The sequence below is a fragment of the Lingula anatina genome, chromosome 10 (genome assembly GCF_051362555.1).
Source record: "Lingula anatina isolate TDL-2025a chromosome 10, LinAna3.0, whole genome shotgun sequence".
In the NCBI taxonomy this organism is placed as follows: Eukaryota; Metazoa; Brachiopoda; class Lingulata; order Lingulida; family Lingulidae; genus Lingula; species Lingula anatina.
The window spans coordinates 6727072-6750338 of NC_141776.1; the positions used below are offsets into that span (position 1 = coordinate 6727072).

Sequence of the window (23267 nt, forward strand, 5' to 3'; positions counted from 1 at the left end):
CTTCTTAGTTCTATTTAACCATATTAAATGATCGTAACCCGCGATGAAATTCAAAATACTATAATGACCTTCACCTAAAATCCTGAAATCTCGAATTATCACTCGAGATTTACTATTTTTGGAACGAGGAGGACAACAAATGAATATAGGTCACTGGATATAGGTCAAGTCATGTGCACCTGTTTGTCCTGTAAGTATATGTTGATTAACAGCAACAAGTTATATTTTGATGGCATTGATTACTGGCTATTTTTTCTTATTATTTGTATGTAAATACAAACGTTTGACAATCAAATATCCCTCTAGTTATTTCTTTTTTCTAGTAATTTACACGACTTGGAAGTTGAAATGAACATTGTACTGTGGACCCGTGGACCGTTAACGTTGTACTGAACCTGTACCTCTGACTTTGCTATACCCCGGTTCCTACAAGTCAATATTCATTTGATATATTGTCATTATAAATGCGTTGGTAGTATGTAAATCTGATAATCAGATGTGTTTTAATTACAAAGGTCTGAAATGAGGTGCTGCGGAGCACGCTGTTTACTTCCTGTTGCCGTGGTAGTGGCAGGCTTGGCTTATATTGCCTATGTCCCAGTGCCTGATGACTTTGATAATCCCTGGGAGATAAGGCCCATCATATGGTCTACAAAACTAGGGCCTTATTTGGTAAGTATCTTGTGAAATTTTAATGAATAAGGCGTTTTTTTTTTTTTTTTTTTTTTTTTTTTTTTTTTTTTTTTTTTGAAGTTTGGGAAAGCTTGTGGTTACTGAATATACAGTATTTGGCAATATTGTTTGAAAAGAAATAAGAAATAGCACATCAGTGGAATGTTAGTTGCATCCTTAATCAAAAATGATTACGATAATTAATTAAGATTATTGGTAAAAAAAAATGTAAAAAGCTATATACAGTACATGTTTTTTACTTAATTATGAGGCATGATACATTAATTTTGTATTTGATCCTTTATCAAAGGGCTATTTTAAATATTATACCATCGATCACTACTTGTACATTAAAGGCAATGTTATTATTGATCCCCTTTTCTGTAATGTTCATCATTTTGTATATGTTATTTACATAAATGTTTAGTTTTGGCTGAAGGAGGAGCTGTGAAGAGAGATATCTGGGTTATAATAAACATAAATATGAAGTATAACTATATATAAGTTAAATATAAGATCATAATTGATTTAATTAAAAATGATGGTTATTTTTTGTTTTCTTTTTTGATTAACCAGTATTTGTCATAAACATCAATGTTTAGTTATGGCTGGGAGAGAAGCTAGGATATGGAACCGAGCTGGAGCAGTTGCGTGTCCTGTTTGAGAAAGTGGGAGACATGGTGCCTCCAGACCCTAACTCCACTGTTAAGGTAGGAGAAATAGCTTGTTTCTTGTTTTGAAGGTTTTATGCATGTACTTCCAGACATATGACTAACATCTATAGGCAACTGCACTACATATACAGTAGGTTCTACAATTCTTTGTACATTTTCAGCATTGATTGTTGGGCATCTGTGATGCCCTATCCAGATTAAGTTTCAAAAAAAATCTAGAGGCATTTTACCATTGAGTTACCTTTAATCATTAATAAAGGGCGTAATTGTCAATGCCATAAGTAGAATTAAATTCAAAGTGAAATTGCCGATTTATCATTTCTGCTTTAAGTTTCAAAACTTTCAACACAATAGAGACAATACCTTAGTAAAACCTTAATTCTCCACATACTGTAATCAACCTCATCAGAGAAATTCTTGAATTAAAAGCAGCCTTTTTCTTGATATAATCAAAAATTGTCCTACAGATGAAAGTCAAAGAAACCAGTAGTTTTTAATTATAGAGTCTTGTTTTTAATCAGTGTTTGTTTTTAGCTCTCACAAATCCACAGTCATACTTTCCGTGACTACCCAGACAGCCTCAGTAATCTGGCCCACGTCTGGCCCAGATCTGGCAACGTCTGGCAATATCTGGGCCAGATTTTGCCAGACACTTGCCAGATCTGGGCCAAGTCTGGCAAAGTCTGGCATTTATGCCACATTTTGCCAGACACTTGCCAGATCTGGGCCAAGTCTGGCAAAATCTGGCATTTATGCCACATTTTGCCAGACTTGGCCCAGACTTGGGCCAGATATGGTACTTTCATTTTCAATTTTTATTTTCTATTTATTTATTTTTTATTGACCAGTGAGCTGAATGCATTGAACTGACGTCATTTGATAAATTTTAATTTAATTTATCTCTCTCTCTTTTCTTCAAAGTCCCCTCATAAGTGTGTTATTGTTTTATTTGACTTGACATTTGAATGAATTCACTGTTCTAAAACTTTTTGAACTACTCGTTCCGCAGTTGTAAGATTCCGCTTTTTATGCTAAGCCGGTCAAGGACCCGGATGTAGCGTTTCTTAGAGTCATGGATATGAAAAAAGCACAAGCGTATCAAACTGATACAATTCGTTGAGTGATTTGATTCGTGATGCGATTTATTTCGAAGGCATCAACACTGGCGACGAGGATTAACACTAGTGCAAAACTGTGAGCCAACTTTCTTTGAAAAAAATGGAGGAAAAATGTGAAATTACGGAATTCGAACCGTACAGAAGTCCGGAGACATTAGGGTCACGCTCGACGCGATGGCTAGACAGTTTTAACCTCTTCGCTGACGGAAAAGATTGATCTTTTCAAAACCAACGGACGGCATGAATAATGAACAAAGATAAAAAATTAAAAATACATGACAGAGGAGACGCGCGCTTATGTTGTATTCAGCAGGGACAGGTGTACAAGATATTTTCAGGACTCTCCCAATAGGGTGCACACATGATATTTTTCTAAGTGAGCTAGAGACTTGAAATTTGGTGCACAGATAGCCACACATTTGAGTATGAATAATCAATTTAAATTTTTAATCTATCTCATTTAGATCAAAAGTTATTCAAGTTTTAGTAACACCATATTTGTTCTTTTTTTCAGGCGCCATTTTCAAAAATGAGACAAAAGTTGCCCCCATCATTTTTCATCCCCTTAATATTGTCACAGACATTTGAAAATTGGCACACATTAAGTATAGAAGTTGGGCATTAACCCAAAGTTTAAATTTTGGTTCTAGCATTTTCCTAAGCAGAGTTATGTGCATGTGAATTAAGCAAAATGAAGGATTTTTTGACGGTAAATGCTAGAAAATACACGTTTCTTAGGTTTTATTAATCAACAAGACTAAAACTCTTGGCAGAATAGTTGTCTTACATATGAGTATAAGTACAAAATTAATAGTATAAGTAGCAAATTGTCATTGTGAAAAAAAAAATCATTCAAACTCAGGAACAACCCACACCCTGGGGATCATAAGGTTATTCTTGCATATGTACTCTTACTCCTTAGTATCGAACACATATGTATAGTATGTACATGGCACATAATTTTCTTTTTTGATAAACTTCCTGCAAAAAATAAAAATGCCCCCACTTCTGAGGATGTTACCCCCATGCATATTTCCATCACCCCTGCTTATAAATGCTGATAAGGCAGTTTGTAATAAAATTCTCTCTCTCCAGCAGTTGTCTTGATATTAGTATAAACCAAAATTTATTTATATATTTCATGTCAGAAAACAATATCTGGTGAGCTTGAAAGAAAATAAATCAAGCTATATACATGTAGCACCTGTGATACTACTATTTAAACCTACTAGTAATGCATAAATGTTTTAAAGCTTAAATATCATTGAAAATTAACTTGCCACGTATAAATGATAGACTTAATTTTTTTAATTCATGTGACTTAACAGAGTTTTCTGATCCAAGATTATATTGAAAAAGTATAAGAATTATCTGTAACAATATTTGTGCTTCCAATTTGTCTACCAATTTAAGTAAAGAATACACAAATGTGATTTAACCTCTGTTATAGGGAATTCTTGCACCACAAAACTGATTATTTTAGTTTTAATAAGCTGTTGGTTCAACTATACTACAGAAGTCTACATATATAAAAAGTAAATATAATATATCAATACAAATGACAGTAAGTTTTAAAAGGGAACTTGAGCTATTTTAAGTCTTTGGCACGGAGATATATGAAAACAACATTTGAAAATCACAAAAAAAAAAAAAAAAAAAAAAATGGATAACCTATTGTCTCTTGTTGGCTTCCTCAAAAAAAATTTTTTTTTAAATTTTATTTCGATGTACGTCCATCTCCTAAAGTTTTAGATATAAATATAATTATATACATATACTTAAATCTAAAGTTCTTCACACAAATACCTACATGTACATAGAAATTTCCAAAAGGGACTTAACAATATTCACACCTTCCAGGTCATTTGAAGTCTTTGGCAAAGATGTGTAAACAGCATACGTAAATCACACACCAAAAAAAAAAAAAAAAAATTAATTAATCAATAATAAATCTGTCAAGGCCCCATTAAGACCTTTATAATCAGTCAGAGACGCTAAACCCAAGAAGTTACAACTCCTTGCTAAACCAGACAACCAAGAAGAAGAGTCGGGATTATTCAATGTATTGATGCCGCAAAACGGATGAAAACACCTGCTCAGAGTTAAATAACTATGTCAAAGAAGCTTGTCAAAGTCCACTCAGGCTTTAACTTTTTAGTGCATTTCACCATGATTCCCAACAAACTCATCACAATCAGGATTTTCTCTGTTATTATCACTTGTAGCTGATGTATGCAAGCGATGTTACATTTTTGTTAAGCGTACGCAGTAAAAATTGACCTCGACTGGCTGCGGTCAACAAGCGTGTGCGAGAGGGGGGGGGGGCGTTGAAATAAATTACAAAAAAAATATTTGCCCAAATTTGCCCAAAAATCTGAAATGTTGGTTAGAAACCTTAGTCCTTGTTCTTCTACATGGCATATATTTTGTCTTGCCGCCCTTTGCCGACTTCAAAAAATAAATCAGTTTAAAAGTTTGCCCTTAAAAATTTTCACTTCTGACCTCTCGTAGATCGCGGAAACAATACCCAAAAGGAAGTAACAGCTGTTCTCTATCACGTGTTAAGGTAGGGTTGTTCCCGATGCAGTAGTTGAGACACGCCGTGCATTGTAAGAGCGGGTTGAAATCTGATACTCTGGGGACAGTTTTAATGGCGCTTCGCGAAATAGAACAACTAACGCCACCTAGGGACGTCTGCGCTCGCTACAGTCCCAAACACAGGTTAGAAACATGAATATACATAAGACAGTTAACGCTTTGAATGAAATTGGAACACCAGAAACTGTGAGTATGATGAAACCGAAGTCATTTGACAAGCCAAGCCAGTCTAAACATTACGAGTTTAGACATGAAAAACGAAGTAGAAACTCCCTGACTGAGAAAACATGGAACGTTGGATCACTTTGCAAAAGTCTGCAAAACTGAAACTATTATTCATGTAAATGACAGCTTTGAACATGATAATCCAGGAGTGCATATATACATTTGGTGTGGGAACCAATGCAATATACACAGAAGACATGGAGGAAATAGAGGAGTTGTTAATCTCAGTGTATTACCAGATTCAGGTGCATATTGTAATATCATTGATGAAAATACATGGAGAATGCTGAAATCCAAGAAAAATAAATGTGGCTCTTGTGGAGGACCAGAAAACAAACAGTATTATTCATGCACGTCTGAGAAACCTTTAAAAGTGAAGGGAACATTTGAATGTGACGTAAAGGAAGAGACCAGTAGTAGTGAAAGGACATGGGATTTGATATGAGTTGATAAGTTTTGAGAATTTTCAGTGTGGTTTAAGGAATAAAAGTTGGAGTTCATATGCTATTCTGCAAATGTTTGAAAGGACATTTTAAAGACTGAACTGTCAATAAACATATTTTGAAAGGACCGTTTCTGTCCAAGAAAGGAAGGGATGTTGTGTTTTGACTTGACATTTGAATGAACTGTTGTTAACTTGGTAGAGTTACTTGTTCCATATTGTTGATTCCATTAATAATTATAAGCTTGTCAAGGAGCCAGATGTATCATTTCTTAGTGTTATGGATTTGAAAAAAGCGCAAACATTGCAAACTGGTTCAATTCATTGAGTGATTTAATTCAAAAGCATTGATACTGGGGTTTGTTTTTGTGCACATGTAATTCTCTTTTAATTGTACATCTATATCTGTGCTGGAGTATACATATTTTTTTTTCAGAATTTACATGTATGTACAGTACTGTAGCCAGCATGCAAGTTGAATTACAGTTACTGCATGGTTATTTATAATTTTGTTATAACTCACCATCATCTAAAAAAACAATGTTTTTTCATTCATTATTCAAGATTTATTCATTACAAAACTATATTCATTAGTGATTATTATTATTAATGATATGTTTGAATTAGTTTAAAAATGACAATGTGTGCAAAAATATTTCCCCCTCAAACCCCTCCCCCATGTACATGCATAATTAATTACAATTTTTGTAATTTGTGTTAATTCAGATTCGATGAGCAGCTTTGTGTTGAAAAAAAAATTGTTATAACTGTTTTCTTTACATGTATGTAAGTGACATTTCCTCCTGTTAAGTGTCTGTATATTTACCTTTTTGCAGTGTAGTTTTTTTTTTCAAATATACATTGTTTTGTACAAAAAGACAAGGAGTGACCCTTAATTTGTTATATGTTAGTTGCCAGCAAGGTTATATAATGTGTAATAATTTTGTTTCGGGTTTTAGCACAGAATAAATACTTGAATCTTGTATGTCTTTTTTATAGTAATCTTATTGAATAATTAAAAATAATTAAAAAAAAGAAAAAAAAAAAACATTCTGGGCCATATGTGGTCCATGTCTGGCCCTAATCTGGCCCATTTGAATATGATCTGGCCCACATCTGGCCCACATCTGGCATGCCATACATTTGCCAGATATTGCCAGATCTGGGCCGACATCTGGCCATATGAGCAAATGTGGACTGGGCCAGATGTGGCAATGTCTGGGCCAGATCTGGCCCAAACATTGCCACATCTGGCCCACATGTGGCAAGCCATACGTGGGCCATACCTTTTGCCAGACGTTGCCAGATCTGGGCCAGACGTGGGCCAGATCACTGAGGCTGTCTGGGTACCAAGTTGTAAATCTTACAGGTTACAAAAACAAAGTTCAATGGAGTAAATGTTCGAGTATATGATCCCAATAAAACTAAAGGAGAAAGACCTGCTCTCATATATTTACATGGAGGTGGCTGGACAATAGGAAGTTCTGGTAAGTGAGTGCCATTTTGCATTGATTTCAGTTTTTTCAATTCTACCCAACTTTTCTTTGGATAATTTGGAATAGAAACATTAGCCTGTTGTTTTTCCAGAATTAAGGGACCAAGTCATAAGTTTTGTTTTGGAAAGGGGGGTCAGGGCCAGCCTTGGTCTCTGCTTCTGTCTCTTGTTTCTGTCTATGCTGTAAGCATATATTTTAAAAAATTGATGTAAATCAAAGTTTTTATTTTCTTAGCTGTATATGACAGCATCACAAGAAGCATTGCAGAAGAACTGGGGATGGTAGTGGTCTCTGTTGAGTAAGTACCATAAGCTTATCTCTTCTTATAGAGCTCATTCACAATGAGACTATTGCTCTATGTACATCGATCCAACTCCACAGGGGCTCTAGCCGAATGCAGTAAACTGATATTGTCTGGCATGCTCCCTCACAAAGCAACATGAACAACATCATATACCACAGTTTTCGAATATACCCAAGTGCATGTACTTTAAGTTTTGCGGGGCTACCAGACAATTTAGCTGATTATACATTGACTGCGCTGTAGCAAGAATCGGCGCTGAGACAGATCGATCCTGCTGGACTGATAACTTTTTATCTGAACACAGCCTATAATGGCCTGAAATTTTGCTAAGGTAAGAAACAGTGAACAAGTATACATGTAGTTGTTGGCCCTGGGACGTACAAGACATTCCTTCTGAAAATCTGGATGACATTTGCCTCGTTGATAGATTATATATTATTTTGGTTGAATGTTTCCTTTTGTAGTTATTGTTTGGCCCCAGAACACAAATACCCAGTTGGTTTGGAGGACAGTGTGGCAGTGACTGTGTATCTGCTAGAGAAAGCTGCTAAGTATAATGTGGATCCCAACAGAGTGGCTGTGGGAGGTAAGGGGCCGTTCCCTTAACCCAACTATATTGGCTGGATCGAACTGACTCCTCGGGGATTGTTGCTAAATTGCATGTAGTTATAGCAGCTTAAATGTCTGGCACACCCCCTCATAACTTAAGGTGCATGTACTCAGTACTTAAAATGAATTCGGGAAAACATTGTGCTCCATGATGTCGTACATGTTGCTTGAGAGGAGGAGTACCAGAAAATTAAGCTGATTACATTGACCACACCTGAGCTAATATCCTCACTGAGATAGATCGATCCTGCTAGTAGGATAAAGTTATGAGAACACAGTCTTAAAGTGTAACTAAATTGGTAGCTACTAATTTATTGTATCTTTTTGTCATAGAACCAGACCTTTTTATTTATTTATTTATTTATTTATTTATTTATTTATTTATTTATTTATTTATTTATTTATTTATATTACTAATGTATAAGGACCATATAAAAAGCAAACAATCCTGTGATTTATTGGTGCCATTTTCTTTTCAATTTAATGTAAACTGAATGTTTGTAATTCAGCAATTAAAAGACAATAACTAGGTGAGCCAAAATTCTATTAAAGAAATAAAACGATAACCAAATGATGAGCAAAAAAATTAGACTAAAATTTCATGGTAAGAATATAAAGTTGTCTTAGAATTCAAAGAAATGTGTAGTTATTAAATCATCATAAAATCAAGTGATTAATTTTCTGACATGTTGCAGGTGACAGTGCCGGTGGAAACTTAGCAGCTGCAGTTGCACTGAAACTTCGAGACCAGAATGTGACGCCATTTCTAAAACAACAACTCCTCATCTACCCTGCTCTCCAGCTTATCGACAACCAGCTCCCCTCAGCGCAGCAGAACAGTAAACTCGGCATTATTTTAAAGACTGAACTCATGGTGAAATTTTGGTTGTCCTACTCCTTAGGGGTTGCAAAAGCAGATGTTAATCAGTTGAAACTGATGCTCAACAACCAGCACCTTTCAGAGCAGGCTCTAAAGAGAGGAAGAGAGTTTGTGCATCCTTCATTACTGGAGGAGAAGTATATTCCAAAGGACTATAAACCATACAAAAACCAAGGCTTGTCAAAGCCACCTATTTCTGCGGAATTTGAACGTGTAGTGATGGATCCATATTTCAGTCCCATTATGGCTGAGACTCTGCAGGGGGTCCCTGAGGCGTGCCTCATCACTGCAGAATATGACATCTTGAGGGACGATGGTTTGTTGTTCAAAAGGCGTTTAGAGGAGGCGAAGGTCAAGGTTACACACCACCATTACAAGATATTCCACGGGATTTTCATTGAACCACACAGTCACATGAAAATGTTTGCACAAGTTCACAGAGATGTTTTGGTTTGTTTGAAACATGTGTAATAAATTTTAAAAATGCTTCACAACATGTTTAAGCTAAGGTTACAGTAATAAATCTTAAACTTTCAGATCAGAAATTGTGATTGGGGGAGGGAAAACTTCAAAAGGATAAAAAGAATATTTATCCTATAGTTGAGTCATTCAAATACTAGCTAGCAATTGCACCTTCTTCTGTATTTAAAATTACAATGCAAACATTTGTTCTGATTATGTGATGACATATTAATTTTCAAAAGGCTAAGGTGCAGTACATATAATAAATAGTTGGCTTTGCATAAAACTCTGACTCACTATAGGTCTGGAAAATTTGCCGAGATACACAAACACTTGAGTAAATGATATTCATGTACCAACTAATATCAAGGAAAGAAAATTGTTCCAAAAGATTTGGTTGAGAATAACAATTATTGGAGATAGCAGATGATGAGTTAATATGAAGAGTCCACTGTAGTTAAATCTATCATTGTTTAAATTGTTAAAGTTAAGTGTTATGATATCACTGTTATTGTCTTTTTTTTTACATGCTTTAAACATTTTATTTCTTTGTATTTTATAATTTATACACTTTTTACATGAACATTTTAAAGTAAATACTATGTGTTCAGATTGTTAATGCAATGGCTTTGAAATGTAATAATTAATGCAAAACTATCTCTCAGTAGTGACTAAGAGCGTGTTCAAATTCAAAAATAGTACCAGCTGGATCAATCCAACTCTGCTGGATTCTCACAATTCAATGTACCTACAGTACTTAATTGTCTGACATGCCTTCTTGAGTAGCTAGTTAATTAGTTACACTAATTACCCCCTTTCAGGAGGCATGTCAGACATTTAAGCCAATTACAGTGATTGCACTTAGGGAGAAATTCCCCCAGAGTTGGAACAATCAAGCTAGTACAATGGCTTCATCTGAACGCTCCCTAAAAAGAACTCGCAGGCAATCCAAAACAGAGTGAGTCACTCAGGGACAAACAGACAAAGAGACTGCCACTGGTGTGCCATATATTGATAAATGTATTACATGTTAACAATATTAATTGTTTGTATAATTTTAAGAGCAATCTGTGTTGTATAATCAAGCATTATAGTGAGGTATAAATGAATTTGTGATATGAGGCATTAGTTTTATTTCATGTGATATTTGGAATATTGTGGAAAATGGAAGTTTAGCCTAGTTGATGCACAAGCTGTGATAATTTCAAAAGCACTGAATATTTTATTATTTTCCATTCATGCTGAGTAGATAATCATATTAAAGTATTATTGACTTTGACTGAGATCAGAATTTTTTTTTTTTTTTGAAAGCTATATTGACAAAGGGAAAGCCATCTTGTTTTGCAGACTAAAAGCAAATTGTATATTATTATATATTTATTCATTATAAAATAATTATAATTGCTGCTACTAAATGGAATTGTTTACAAATTGCAGCCAGAAAAAGAGACAATCAGAAAAAAACAAATGGTTTCTACAAGCATGGTATTGCCATTGACTTTTAAACGATCCTTTATAATAATATGAATTAAATTAGCCTTTATAATAATAAATGTAAGGTACTTAATTCAATAAAAAAACATGATGGATAAATTTTTCAGATCTTGTCATTTTTGTGCCCATGCTGCAAAATTGAAAATTAGTTTTCAAGCATTTAAAAGTTAACTTCAAACAACCAATAAAACCAATAAAACGCCCTGATCTTAGTGCTGTGAACTCGTACGATTTTGACCAAATTTCAACAAGTTTCATTTCAGTTAACGGTAATAAGAACCTATTTAGGATATAATGACATTTGATATATAATCAGTTCAGTTAACTTCCATGTGTTTTCTACTTATTTTGTTTTCTTAACACTATAGTTGTAAAATTTCAATCTTTTAAATTGGTTTTCATATATCTGAAAGAATCAGTCATTATAACAGCAGAACAACGGGTTCCTCTTCTTTACTAAAACGCGCATGTCCAAGTTGGTTAATTTTTTTCTTTTCTCTTTTATTCCTTTTGATTTGTTTTAATCAATTTCTTAAAATTTCAATAATTAGATTTTATATGTAAAAAATGTTTCTTAGCAGCGCTGAAACCTGGGTGTAATGCAATTTTGAGAAAATAATTCTTCATTTTCTTACTTTCTTCCCCTTACATAGTACAGGCTAAGATCTAATATACCGTTTATTAGATGTTAGGTACAGGTGAAGGGGAGCATGTAGCTACCGTTACCAGTATGCCATATGTTGTTCATCCATAACACAATATAGAAAAATTATATATTAAAAGTGTTTTTCAAAGGGAATTTGTGCAATATATTGCCGACCATAGTAAGAATGTCCATAAAGGAAAGAGTTGATGTTTTCGATGTTTCTTATTTGAACAATATATTTCAAATAGTTATATCATTAACTCATTTCAGATCACAATTTTGGCACACGTAGAGCAACCTCGATTCATTTTTTTTTTTTCATTCTAGCTCAGCCTTGACATCGGACAGTCGGCTACATCCTTATACATCCCCGCACCGAATACTCTCCCGCACTGATACTTCGCGTACCGTTATTCACCCACATCAAACCTCCCCCACAGCATAGATTCCTTTGGCTTTGGTTTCAATTGCGACACCCAAAACTTTTTTTTCAGTTAAAACCCTTTTTGTAATGTGATTTTTTTTCAAAAGTGCACCACTGTCTTGGGACCCAGAAGTGACACACTTTATTAGAAATATTGCGGAAATAAAAGAAATACTAAAATTTGTATGCTTTCAAGTTTGTAACATAGTCGATCTTTCACGTCAGGCATTGTGTGCAGCTCGGCTCTGTGATTTTTGAAAAATATCTGAAAACTTCACTTCGTTTTTCAACACATGGTAATTATGGTATACCGATTACACACCCTTTTATTTATTTATCTACACTGTATCTGTCTATCTAAATTTGCTTTAACCAAAGCTAACGCACCGTAATCTTTCGTCAATCTGTTGAATTATTAAGAAATAAAAAAGCAGAGTTTAATCGTTAAATTGTCGCCTTTGTCTTCGTGGAAATGTGACTTTTTAAAAATTTACTCATTAGGCGATTCTAGGAACCATTAAACACGCGCTGAAATTATGGGGGTTTTATTACGGTAATATCAGTTATCGTCATAATTACGGGGGCCTAAATCTAATTGTTTTTTCCTTTAGATTTTATATGAAATAAAAATCTAGTACGATAAAAATACTGCTTAAATCTAAGATCTAATATACCAATATCCGTTTATTAGATCTTAGCTTAAATGTAGCATCGTAAATTCTTAAAAACAGGTGGAATATATAAATCCAATGGTGCGTATTGTCGGCATACGACGGGATCGTAAAAAAAAAAAAGAAAAAGAAAAAAATCACTAATTCTTGTCCTGTATGCCCTTATGAAACTGTGCCACGTCCAGTTCAGCAAGTCATTTTTGATGGGTTTTGATTTTTGCTCTCCCAATTGCTCTCCCAATTATATTTGACGATCTTATCTTCATATGAATATTTTACAAAACAAAATTCTCTCTTTTTTTTTTTTTTTTTTTTTTTTTTGCATAATTAACTGAGGTCCGAATTGAGGCATAAAAAAAAAAAGAATTTTTGAATTAAACTTCAAATTAAAGATCTGATCTCAATATTTCATTTGAATGTTAGACTGTGGCGGACACTAAGCGGACTAAGTACTGTATAATTTAATTAGAAATGTCATAAAACATCGAATCCAAGTTACGGATAGGTCGAACATTATTATTCGTGATTAGGAACTTGCTTTTTTTTTCAAGGAAAATTGGATCTTGACAACTTTAAAATGTTATTGGGTTTTTGACGAAGATTATTATTTAGCCAACTTTTTCTCAAACGAACCTGTACACAAACTTCATTATTTTCGGGAAAATAAAAACATTTGTTTTGATTTTTTCAAGTTTCTCTTTCTATTTACACCTGAACTCTCGAATTATTGACGGGATTTACTATTTTGAAACGAGAACAGATGCATATATATATAGGTCACTGGATATAGGTCAAGTCATGTGAACTTGCGGAATTAAACCCTGTAAGCACTACAGGTATGTTCCGGTAAATTTTGATAGCAATGATTAAAATTCGTCTTTTAACTGTGTCAAAAATATTTTACAGACTCCCTATTGTAGGGAACAAACGTCCGTGGTTGCTTTTGGAATGTAATACATGTACAACCAAGTTACGCCAAAAATATGAAGCCAGGTACCCGAAGTTGTGTGTTGGTTACAGGTACTTGTAGCATATTTAGATCCTATAATCAGATGTGTTTTAATCATCTAGGTCTGAAATGAGGTGCTGCGGAGCACGTTACTTACTTCTTGTTGCCGTGGCAGTGGCAGGCTTGGCTTATATAGCCTATGTCCCAGTGCCTGATGACTTTGATAATCCCTGGGAGATAAGGCCCATCATATGGTCTACAAAACTAGGACCTTATTTGGTAAGAATCTTGTGAAATTTTGTTGATCACTTATCAAATTTATGGTTTTTGGGAAGGTTAATGATTACTGAAAATATATAATGCAATTATTATTTGAAAAGAAATATGTATAATATCATTCACCATATAATAATACAAAAATTAGGGGTCATTTGAGTAAAGTTGCATCATTAATATGAAAAGAGTATTATTTTTTATTGGTAAAAAAAAAAGCATATTTTCAACAATGAGGCATGATGTTTTAACCCTTCCTCATAAGCCTTTAGAAAATATTAACTTATTTCCAACAATACACAAAATTAAGGCAATGAAAAATCTACATGTACTGTACAGTACGTACAGTACATCATCACCATATTGTGATTTATATTGATATACTTCTTTCCCCAATAAAACACTTCTTTAACCAGTATGGATCATTAATAATATTTAGTTTTGGCTGAAGGAGAAGCTGGGTTAATTATAATAAACATTAATATAAAGTATAACTATATAACTAACAAAGTTAAATATATGGTCATAAGAATATTGATTTAATAAAAAATGATGATAATTATTGTTGCCTTTTTTCAATTGATTAACCAGTATGTGTTATTAACATTTTTGTTAACATGTTTAGTTTTGGCTGGGAGAGAAGCTGGGATATGGAACAGAGCTGGAGCAGCTACGTGCCCTGTTTGAGAAGATGGGAGACATGGTGCCTCCAGACCCTAACTCCTCAGTTAAGGTAGGAGAAATAGAGTGTTTATGGAATAACTCAACTTTGAAGGTTTCAACTACACTGTACATGTACTTTGTTCATATATAGCTGATATACATGTAGGTCCTATATTTCTTGATACATTTTCTGGCTTATTCATTGCTGTGTTTCTGTGACGACCACCCCAGATAAAGTTGTGAAAATGTTCTGGAATCAATTTAGCATTAAGTTACCTCATTAATAAAGGGTGTATTGTCAGTGCCATATATAGCAGTGAATTGAAAGTGAAGTTGTGCATTATCATGCTGTAGGCTTCTCCGCAGTAACTTTCTAAACATCTCAACAGATAGGCCATTCACACTAGCACTTTTAACTGCGGCCTGACCTCGGTCCTATAGAGGTTAACTTTTTTAATGTGAATGGACGACGTACCCCTGACCGCAGTCGAAATAAACCCAGATGGGGAAGTGGGTATAATCGGAGTAAACTCCTTACCACGGCCAAGACCGGATGTCTACATATGAAGCGCATGTGCACAGATGTGTCATCATTTGAGCTCCCGCCATGTTGCACAGATTCTGGTTGACTGCAGTTTAATCAGAGTAAAATCGACCGCGGATAACGTTCTAATATGAATGGCCTAAGAGATGTTTAGAGGTGTTATATACCTTGGTTGCTACGGCAACATCTGATTCATTGTTCCAGCCTTTAATATGGTTCTTGGCACCGGAATATGTACAGTACAATATAATCAATGACACAAACCGGGATGCAAAATATTACTCGCCTCACAATAAGAACAACTGTACCAAAGAAAATTGTGAATTTAAAGCAGACTTTTTTGCTTTAAACAAAAAGTGCAGTTGGGGAAATCAATAAAATTGGTGATTGTAATTATTGTGAGTTTTGTTTTTTATTATTGCTGATTATTGTGTTAATCGTACTTTCCATGACTACCAAGTTGTAAATCTTACAGGTTACAAAAACAAAGTTTAATGGAGTAAATGTTCGAGTATATGATCCCAATAAAACTAAAGGAAAAAGACCTGCTCTCATATATTTACATGGAGGTGGCTGGACAATAGGAAGTTCTGGTAAGTGAGTGCCATTTTGCATTAATTGATTGTAGTTTTTTTTTTTAATTTGGAGTAGAAATATAAGCCTTTTAGCAGGATGTTGACTTAATTTTTCAATTAACCTCCTCCCCTTCCATACATACGCAAAACCTCAAAACTCCACTGTGACTCCTTTCTGATGCAAAATACAAGTTATATGGTTGAGAACATATGAAGCACACAGTGATTCATTCATACTCTCTCTCTCTCTCTCTCTCTCTCTCTCTCTCTCTCTATAATGGGCATATTTGTGTGTGTCTATATCTGTCTATATCTGTAAACTTATTTTAGAATATATGTTACTGTTTTTAAGTTTACCTATAAATATTATCATTGTTTTTATTTGAGTGGAGTTATTTTGATTTTTAATTCAGCTGTATATGACAGCACCACAAGAAGTATTGCAGAAGAACTGGGGATGGTAGTGGTCTCTGTTGAGTAAGTTACTTAACATAATTTTGTCTTTTAGTATCAAAACTTTTAAACTGCTGCATTATGCAGTTCATTTTCACATACTGCCATCACCTTTTACAACAGAAAACCAAACCTTGTCTAAATTTCCATAGATTCATGTAGGAGTTGGGTCTAGACATTCATTATGAGAATCTGGCATCCATTTGCCTTGATGATATATTTGTTGAATGTTTCCTTGTAGTTATCGGTTAGCCCCAGAACACAAATACCCAGCTGGTTTGGAGGACAGTGTGGCAGTGACTGTGTATCTGCTGGAGAAAGCTGCTAAGTATAATGTGGATCCCAACAGAGTGGCAGTGGGAGGTAAGGGACTGTTCACATGAAAAATCTATTTTCTAAAAATCTATTTTCTATTCGCGGTATCTTGTGATCACTCCAAGCGCTGCCGAGAATTAATTACAGCTTTGGAAGTAACTGGCTCGTGCTGCCAGTAATCACGCCACGGGGTATTCAGGGCACAGACCGTGATCACAAGATACCGCAAATAGATAATAGATTTTAAAAAAATAGACTTGTCTTGTGAACAGGGCCTAAGTGTGTAAACTATGAAATTAGTGTATTTTGTCATAGGACAGAAAATTTTTTATCTTTCAGTAAAAGATATATTACAACTAACATAAAGCAAAAAATCCTTTGTTTTAATGCAAACTGAATGAATGAATATCTGCAAGTAAAAAGCAATAACTAAACGAGACAGATTTAGGTTATAGAAATGAAATGGTAACCAAATGATAAGCAGTAATATACTATAAATTGATCCTTTTTGGTAAGAATACTAGTACAAGTTGTCTAAGAATTTGTTATGAAAGCAACAGATAATAAAAGTGAAGAATTTTCTGAAATGTTGCAGGTGACAGTGCTGGTGGAAACTTAGCAGCTGCAGTTGCACTGAAACTCCGAGACCAGAATGTGACACCATTTCTAAAACTACAACTCCTCATCTACCCTGCTCTCCAAGCCATAGACAACCAGCTTCCCTCAGTGCAGCAAAACAATAAACTGGGCATCAATTTAAAGTCTGAACTCATGGTGAAATTTTGGTTGGCCTACTCATTAGGTGTTGCAAAAGCAGATGTGAATCTATTGAATCTGACGCTCAACAACCAGCACCTTTCAGAGGAGGTTCTCAAGAGAGGCAGAAAATTTGTGCATCCGTCATTACTAGAGGGGAAGTATATTCCAAAGAACTATAAACCATACAAAAACCAAGGCTTGTCGAAGCCGCCAATTTCAGCAGAATTTGAACGTGTTGTGGTGGATCCATATTTCAGTCCCATTATGGCTGAGACTCTGCAGGGGGTCCCTGAGGCCTGCCTCATCACCGCAGAATATGACATCTTGAGGGACGATGGCTTGCTGTTCAAAAGACGCCTGGAGGAAGCAAAGGTCAAGGTCACACACCACCATTACAAGACATTCCATGGGATATACGATGGACAGCATGGACACATAAAAATGTTTCCACAAGTCCACAGGGGTGTTTTGGATTGTTTGAAAAATGTGTAATTGCACAAAATGCTTTATAGTATTTATGTTTTATGGTTATTGTAATAAGTTCTGAATCTTTGACAGGTTGCAAAAATCACTGTTATGTTATTACTGCTGTTATATTGTCTTTTTAAATGTTTTAAATCGTTGAACTTTTTTGTATGGTATAATTTATAAACATTGTGGATGAAAAATTTTTAAAATTTTTTATGAAAGTTTTATATGCATCTTTGACAATAATGCAATGGTTTTGAGGCATAATAGTGCAAAAATATCTCTGAGTAATGACAAAAAGAACTCACAAGCATTCCAAAACAGAGAGACAGTCACTATTTATAAGGGACAGACAGACAGACAGACAGACAGACAGACCAGGCCCGTAGCCAGCAATTTCAAAGGGGGAGCATTTATTCTGAAAAGTCGACTTTTTACCATAATATCCTCATGTACCTAGATCAAGTTTTACCCAGAGTGGACCTTTTCACAGCAAAAGGGGTGGCTCTTTCGAACCCCCCGAACCTTCACTGGCTATGGGCCTGCAGACCGGTGTGCCATATATAGATAAATGTATAACATTTTAACAATATTAATCTTTGGACAGTGTTAGAAACAATTCATGTTACATTTTTTACAGACTTAACAGGCATTTATTTTTATATTGAAGCATTGTAGGCTAACTCCATGGGGTTTTTGCGCCAAAATGAATTTTCCTGGGGTAAAAATCTATTTTCTCTTATTCCTGAATTATTGCTTAACCCTGCCCTGCACTTGGATTCAGTGTCTTATTTCATTTTTAATTTCATACTTTAGTCTAAATGATTGTTCAGTCTTTATAATGACATATGCCATCTTGCACATTGCCTCGTTTTCATACAAGAATGGTGGGGATTTACTGTCTTTAGAATCTGCATTGGGAAATATAAAAAGCTTAACAAGATATGAAAAATTTCAAAATATTAATTTTGGCGGGAAAAATCCATGAAGTGTCTCTTTGATAAATTAGTGAAATAACACAATATATTTATTTTTACACGATTATTTTAACTGGAATACTAATCATGATAAAATGCACAAGCTGTGATAACTACAAAAGCACCGTATATTGTAGCATTTCCAATTAATGTGGAGTAGATAGTCATATTATACAATTATTGATTTTGTTTGAGGTCACTAGTTGTTTTGCAGACCTCAGAGAAGCGATATTAACTAAGGACAGCCTTTTTTTCCAGACTGAATTCAAACTGAATTGTTCTATTATAAGTATCATAAAATAATTACTGTTATTGAATGAATTTTTTATTTACTAATTGAAACCAGAAAAAGATACAATTAGAATCAGGAATTGTATAATTCAAATTGTGACTGTTCTACAAGTGTGGCATTAATATTTTAATATGTCATTATTATACTAAATATAATGTATTCAATTCAATAAATTTGACAAACAAAATTGCTTGAAATGTTTCCTTTTTTCTCTCCATGTGGCACCACTGAAAGTGATTATTAAAACACCTCAGATTTATGTGACTCACTTTCAAAAATGCGTAACGGAAGAAAATGGAATATTTAAAAGTTAGTTATATTATTGTATGAATTTAATATTGACTCTAGTATCAAATATTGCTGAAGACCCAACTTTGAAAGTGTGAGTGAGCAAAATTTCGTCTTCAAAGCGGTCGCAAGCACTATTACAAAGTCAGTTATTTGCCCATAGGGGGCCTATTTATTTATTTATTAATTCATTTATTATTCGGGTTTTTTAACATTAAGGTTTCCACAAGTGTGAACTTTAAAAAAATATTTTCCAGATGACGGAAACCGAATTTGACGGTGTTAAAATTCGACTGTATGAACCTAAGACGAGGGCGGAGAAGCCAACTGGTGCCTTTGTATTCTACCACGGTGGAGGATGGTCCGTCGGGAGCGCAAGTATGTAGTAGTTTGAAAAGAAATACCCCTTTTCCATTCTTTATTTAGGAAAATTTAAAAATGAAAGAGATAACCCTTGATCGTCTGCTCAGAAACTCGGGCTATTTTGGTTACAATGAATGATAGTACAAATGGCAGTTTCAAGAGCCCTTCGCAACTTTTATGGACGAAGAAGAGACAGAATGACCACAAGAACATGCATGTACATTTATCCGTAAATGAAGAGGTATTTACGCAAACTGAGATGGAAGTAGCCACGCTTTTTCAAAATCAACCCAATTTTGCCAATGGCGGTAGAAAAGCGGTTGGTAACGCAAAACAATTAAAGAAAAAAGCGCAGCGACTTATATGTATACGTTTTGCGAGATGCAGATGACAAAGAAGTGATGGCTAATTATATGTTTCTACTTACCTGAAAATATTGGGATTCTATAAATTCAGTTTTCCTGAGAAGTCAAACGTCTTTTCGTTTCAGGAGCCTATGATTATCATACCCGGTCGATTGCAGAAAAATTGAATATAGTAGTGGTGTCTGTGGAGTAAGTCTCTGTCTCTCTCTCAACCACCCCCTCTCTCTTTTTCCCTTTCTCTGTATCTGTCTCTCTCATGCACGCACGCACTCACACGCAAGCACACACGATGTTACAAAATTTAAACCCACTGCAATAAATAAGTCGACCCTTTGCATGTCTGTATTTGTTATTAGCGAGAAAAGAAAGTACCATTATTAACAAATACAACTACTTTTACAACCTTCTTTTTTCAATAGTAAACTTGCCGCCTGAAATTTTTTCAGTTTCCGCCTAGCCCCAGAGCACAAGTTTCCAGCTGCCTTAGATGACTGCACTGCCGCCACGTTACACTTGCTGAGAAATGCGGCGCAGTACAACGTCGATCCCAACAGAGTGGCTATAGGCGGTAAGTAGGTTGTCTCTTAGGGCCTTTTCCATTTTTTTCTTAACCAACAGTGTCACAAATACTTAATGGGTGGGACTGCCATGCCTCGTGTTTTATAAACGGGTATTCTAGCAGAGAGACCCATTCCCTGATCATGTTCTGTTAAATAACATGCAGGCCTACTTTCTACCCTAGGCCAGCTAGGTGGTGACGTTATTTCTGTGCAAAAATTCTCGTTGTACAGAACAAAAACGTTCACATATTTAGCCAGAAAATATCTGTGAATACCTAGTGAAAAACTTCTCTGTTCCCGCCTTGTTAGATGGTAAATAACAGTTATGTTTAAGGCTAGCGCCGTGGTACTTTGCGTTTCAGGGGACAGTGCCGGCGGAAACCTTGCCGCGACCGTATCTCTCAAGCTCCGCGACATGAAGACAAGTCTGCGACCGGTTCTTCAGCTTCTGATCTACCCTAACGTCCAGTCACTGGACCTCTGGTCGCCGTCTTCCCAACAAAATGAAAAGCAGAAACTCTATCTCGGGAGAAAGTGGATGGCGATCTTCAAAATGGCGTACGCGCTAGGTCGCGATGGCAACGACACCATCAGAGAAATGCTTTTCCAAAACCGACACTTGTCAGCCAAAACATTTGCCAAATACCACAAATATTTAGACTATGTGCGTCTTCTCGATAGGGACTCTATTCCCGAGGACTTTGAAAATCAATCGACAAGAAGTCGGCCTATAAAAGAGCCAATTTCTGCGGAGTTTGAAGACGCCATCACCAATCCTTACTTCTCTCCATTACTGGCGGCGACTCTACGTGAGGTACCACCGGCGTGTTTGTTCACGGCAGAGTACGATCACCTGAGAGACGAAGGTTTCCTTTACAAGCGTCGCCTGGAAGACGCTAGCGTTCCTGTGACACATGTTCATTATATCCCGGCATGGCACGGGTTTTTCTCTACTCTTCATAGGAATACAGATATATACAAAAGATTGATGAGAGATATTTGTGACTGTTTGTCGAAAGGATTAAAACTTTGACTTTTGTATCATAGTTATGTTGTGTACGGATATGTTTTTGAAATTGTTTTATCGTTTTTACGGAATTCATGCCTAGGATATTTTGTCTTTGTAATTTGTTTTTAATGTTAACTAATTATTTTAGAGGGAAACATTGAGAAAGATCTAGCATAGTGCGTTCATTTAGGATATCAAATGATTTAATAATTAAAGTTTAATAAGTTCAAAGTAATGAAATGCCTATACCGTACAAACAAACATTTAAAAAGGAAATTCAACGCATTTCGATTTATAATTATATTTTATGAATGAGGAATAAAATTAATGTTTCCAATTATATCGTAGGTCTGAAATGTTATTATTCTCTTTACTTTGACAAGTTTATTAATGTGAAAATGTTGTAAATTGATTGAAATTGTGTTAAATATTGCGTTGAATTGTATTTAGAGAATAAAAACAAGTATAAATATTAAAACCTATCCAGAATTTGAGAGAAGAATAATACATTCGGATAATTTAAAATTACGAGGTTATATATTTTAAGTGCATGTTACAAAGGCGTCCTTTCAGAATGACATAGACACATTTATGTAAAAGCTCGTGTACGCAGGAATATTACCACGATATGAGATTAACTGACATATCCACCAGAATACGTTTTTCGTGTTTTATTATGGAACATTTTGATGTACAGTTCACTCCGTAAAACTTGGACACTGTGATTGGAAATTTATTCGAGTTACTCGAATCTTCTAGTAATTATTAGAAACTGTTCACATTTATTTCCACTAATCCCAAAAGAAAAATCCGTCTCGTTAAATATGTTCGAGTTTACACAATAACCTATGCTATAAAGTACGCAGTAATGAGAAGTTTACTGTATTTCTTATACACCTACTCTCTTTCAGGGACACAAATTGATTTTTACTAGATATTCACAGATATGTCTCTAATTAAACGACGGGGCTTTTCAGCACTGTGACACGTTGTATTTCCAGGTGACAGCTCAGGCGGAAACTTGGTGGCGGCTGTGACGTTAAAGCTCCGAGACCTTGCAGTCACACCGGCCCTACGCCTCCAACTGCTCATCTACCCCAGTGTCCAAGCGCTGGACTTCTGGACGGCGTCCTCTCAGCAGAACAACAAGTACAACCTCTTCTTGACCAGAACGCGCACCTCTAAGTTTAAGATGGTGTACGCGCTGGGCACTGAAGGAAACGCCAGCGTGCTTCACCTCATCACGCAGAACGCACATCTCTCGGATGCGACCTTCTCGAAGTACAAAAAGTACCTCGATCCCAATCTTATTGATAAGAGTTTCATCCCCGATCATTTTGTACCGCCAACTTTTAAAGGTCCAGCCAAACCACCCATCTCGAAAGACTTTGAAGACATTGTGACTGATCCATATTTCTCCCCCCTCCTCGCTCCTTCTCTTGAGGGAGTTCCCAGCGCGTGCCTCATCACCGCCGAGTACGACATTCTGAGAGATGACGGGTTGCTGTACAAGAGGAGGCTGAAGGAGGCTGGGGTGCCTGTCACACACCACCACTATCTCCCTGCCTGGCATACCTTTTTTAAGACAACCCATAGGGACACAAAGATCTATAAGACGGCATTTAGGGACATTTGTCAATGTTTAAAAGATGGTTTGGATTTAAAGTAAATAAGATTGAACATTGAAGATAGAATACGT

General features: G+C 35.4%; 3 protein-coding genes and 1 long non-coding RNA gene across 9 annotated transcripts in view; 3 read left to right on the forward strand and 1 right to left on the reverse strand.

Moving 5' to 3' along the window:
* LOC106156419 (centromere protein I-like) overlaps positions 1-120 on the reverse strand; it is a 41552-nt gene extending 41432 nt beyond the window's left edge. Inside the window, exon 1 of the mRNA XM_086996650.1 lies at positions 1-120. The gene's annotated coding sequence lies outside the window, so the exon portion shown is untranslated.
* On the forward strand, positions 74-23267 carry LOC106178774 (arylacetamide deacetylase-like). Of its 6 annotated transcripts, none has more exons than XM_086996652.1 (7): positions 74-190; positions 516-672; positions 1275-1382; positions 19529-19649; positions 20125-20188; positions 20446-20567; positions 20922-21908. In XM_086996652.1, the coding sequence occupies exons 2-7, from the start codon at positions 523-525 to the stop codon at positions 21590-21592; spliced, it is 1236 nt and encodes a 411-aa protein (XP_086852778.1). In that variant the 5' UTR covers positions 74-190; positions 516-522; the 3' UTR covers positions 21593-21908. The 6 variants fall into 6 exon arrangements, with proteins under 6 accessions (XP_086852778.1, XP_086852777.1, XP_086852780.1 ...); XM_086996651.1 differs by lacking the exon at positions 1275-1382 and adding an exon at positions 14563-14670; XM_086996654.1 differs by lacking the exons at positions 1275-1382; positions 19529-19649; positions 20125-20188; positions 20446-20567; positions 20922-21908 and adding exons at positions 14563-14670; positions 15620-15737; positions 16133-16196; positions 16414-16535; positions 17083-19173 and having other exon boundaries at positions 112-190.
* On the forward strand, positions 2809-5152 carry LOC147759467 (uncharacterized). The gene is made up of 2 exons (XR_015331458.1): positions 2809-3173; positions 5031-5152. It is a non-coding gene; the product is annotated as an uncharacterized LOC147759467 (long non-coding RNA).
* LOC106178760 (arylacetamide deacetylase-like) lies at positions 7898-11049 on the forward strand. Its single transcript, XM_086998173.1, has 2 exons — positions 7898-8115; positions 8834-11049. The coding sequence occupies exons 1-2, from the start codon at positions 7935-7937 to the stop codon at positions 9487-9489; spliced, it is 837 nt and encodes a 278-aa protein (XP_086854299.1). The 5' UTR covers positions 7898-7934; the 3' UTR covers positions 9490-11049.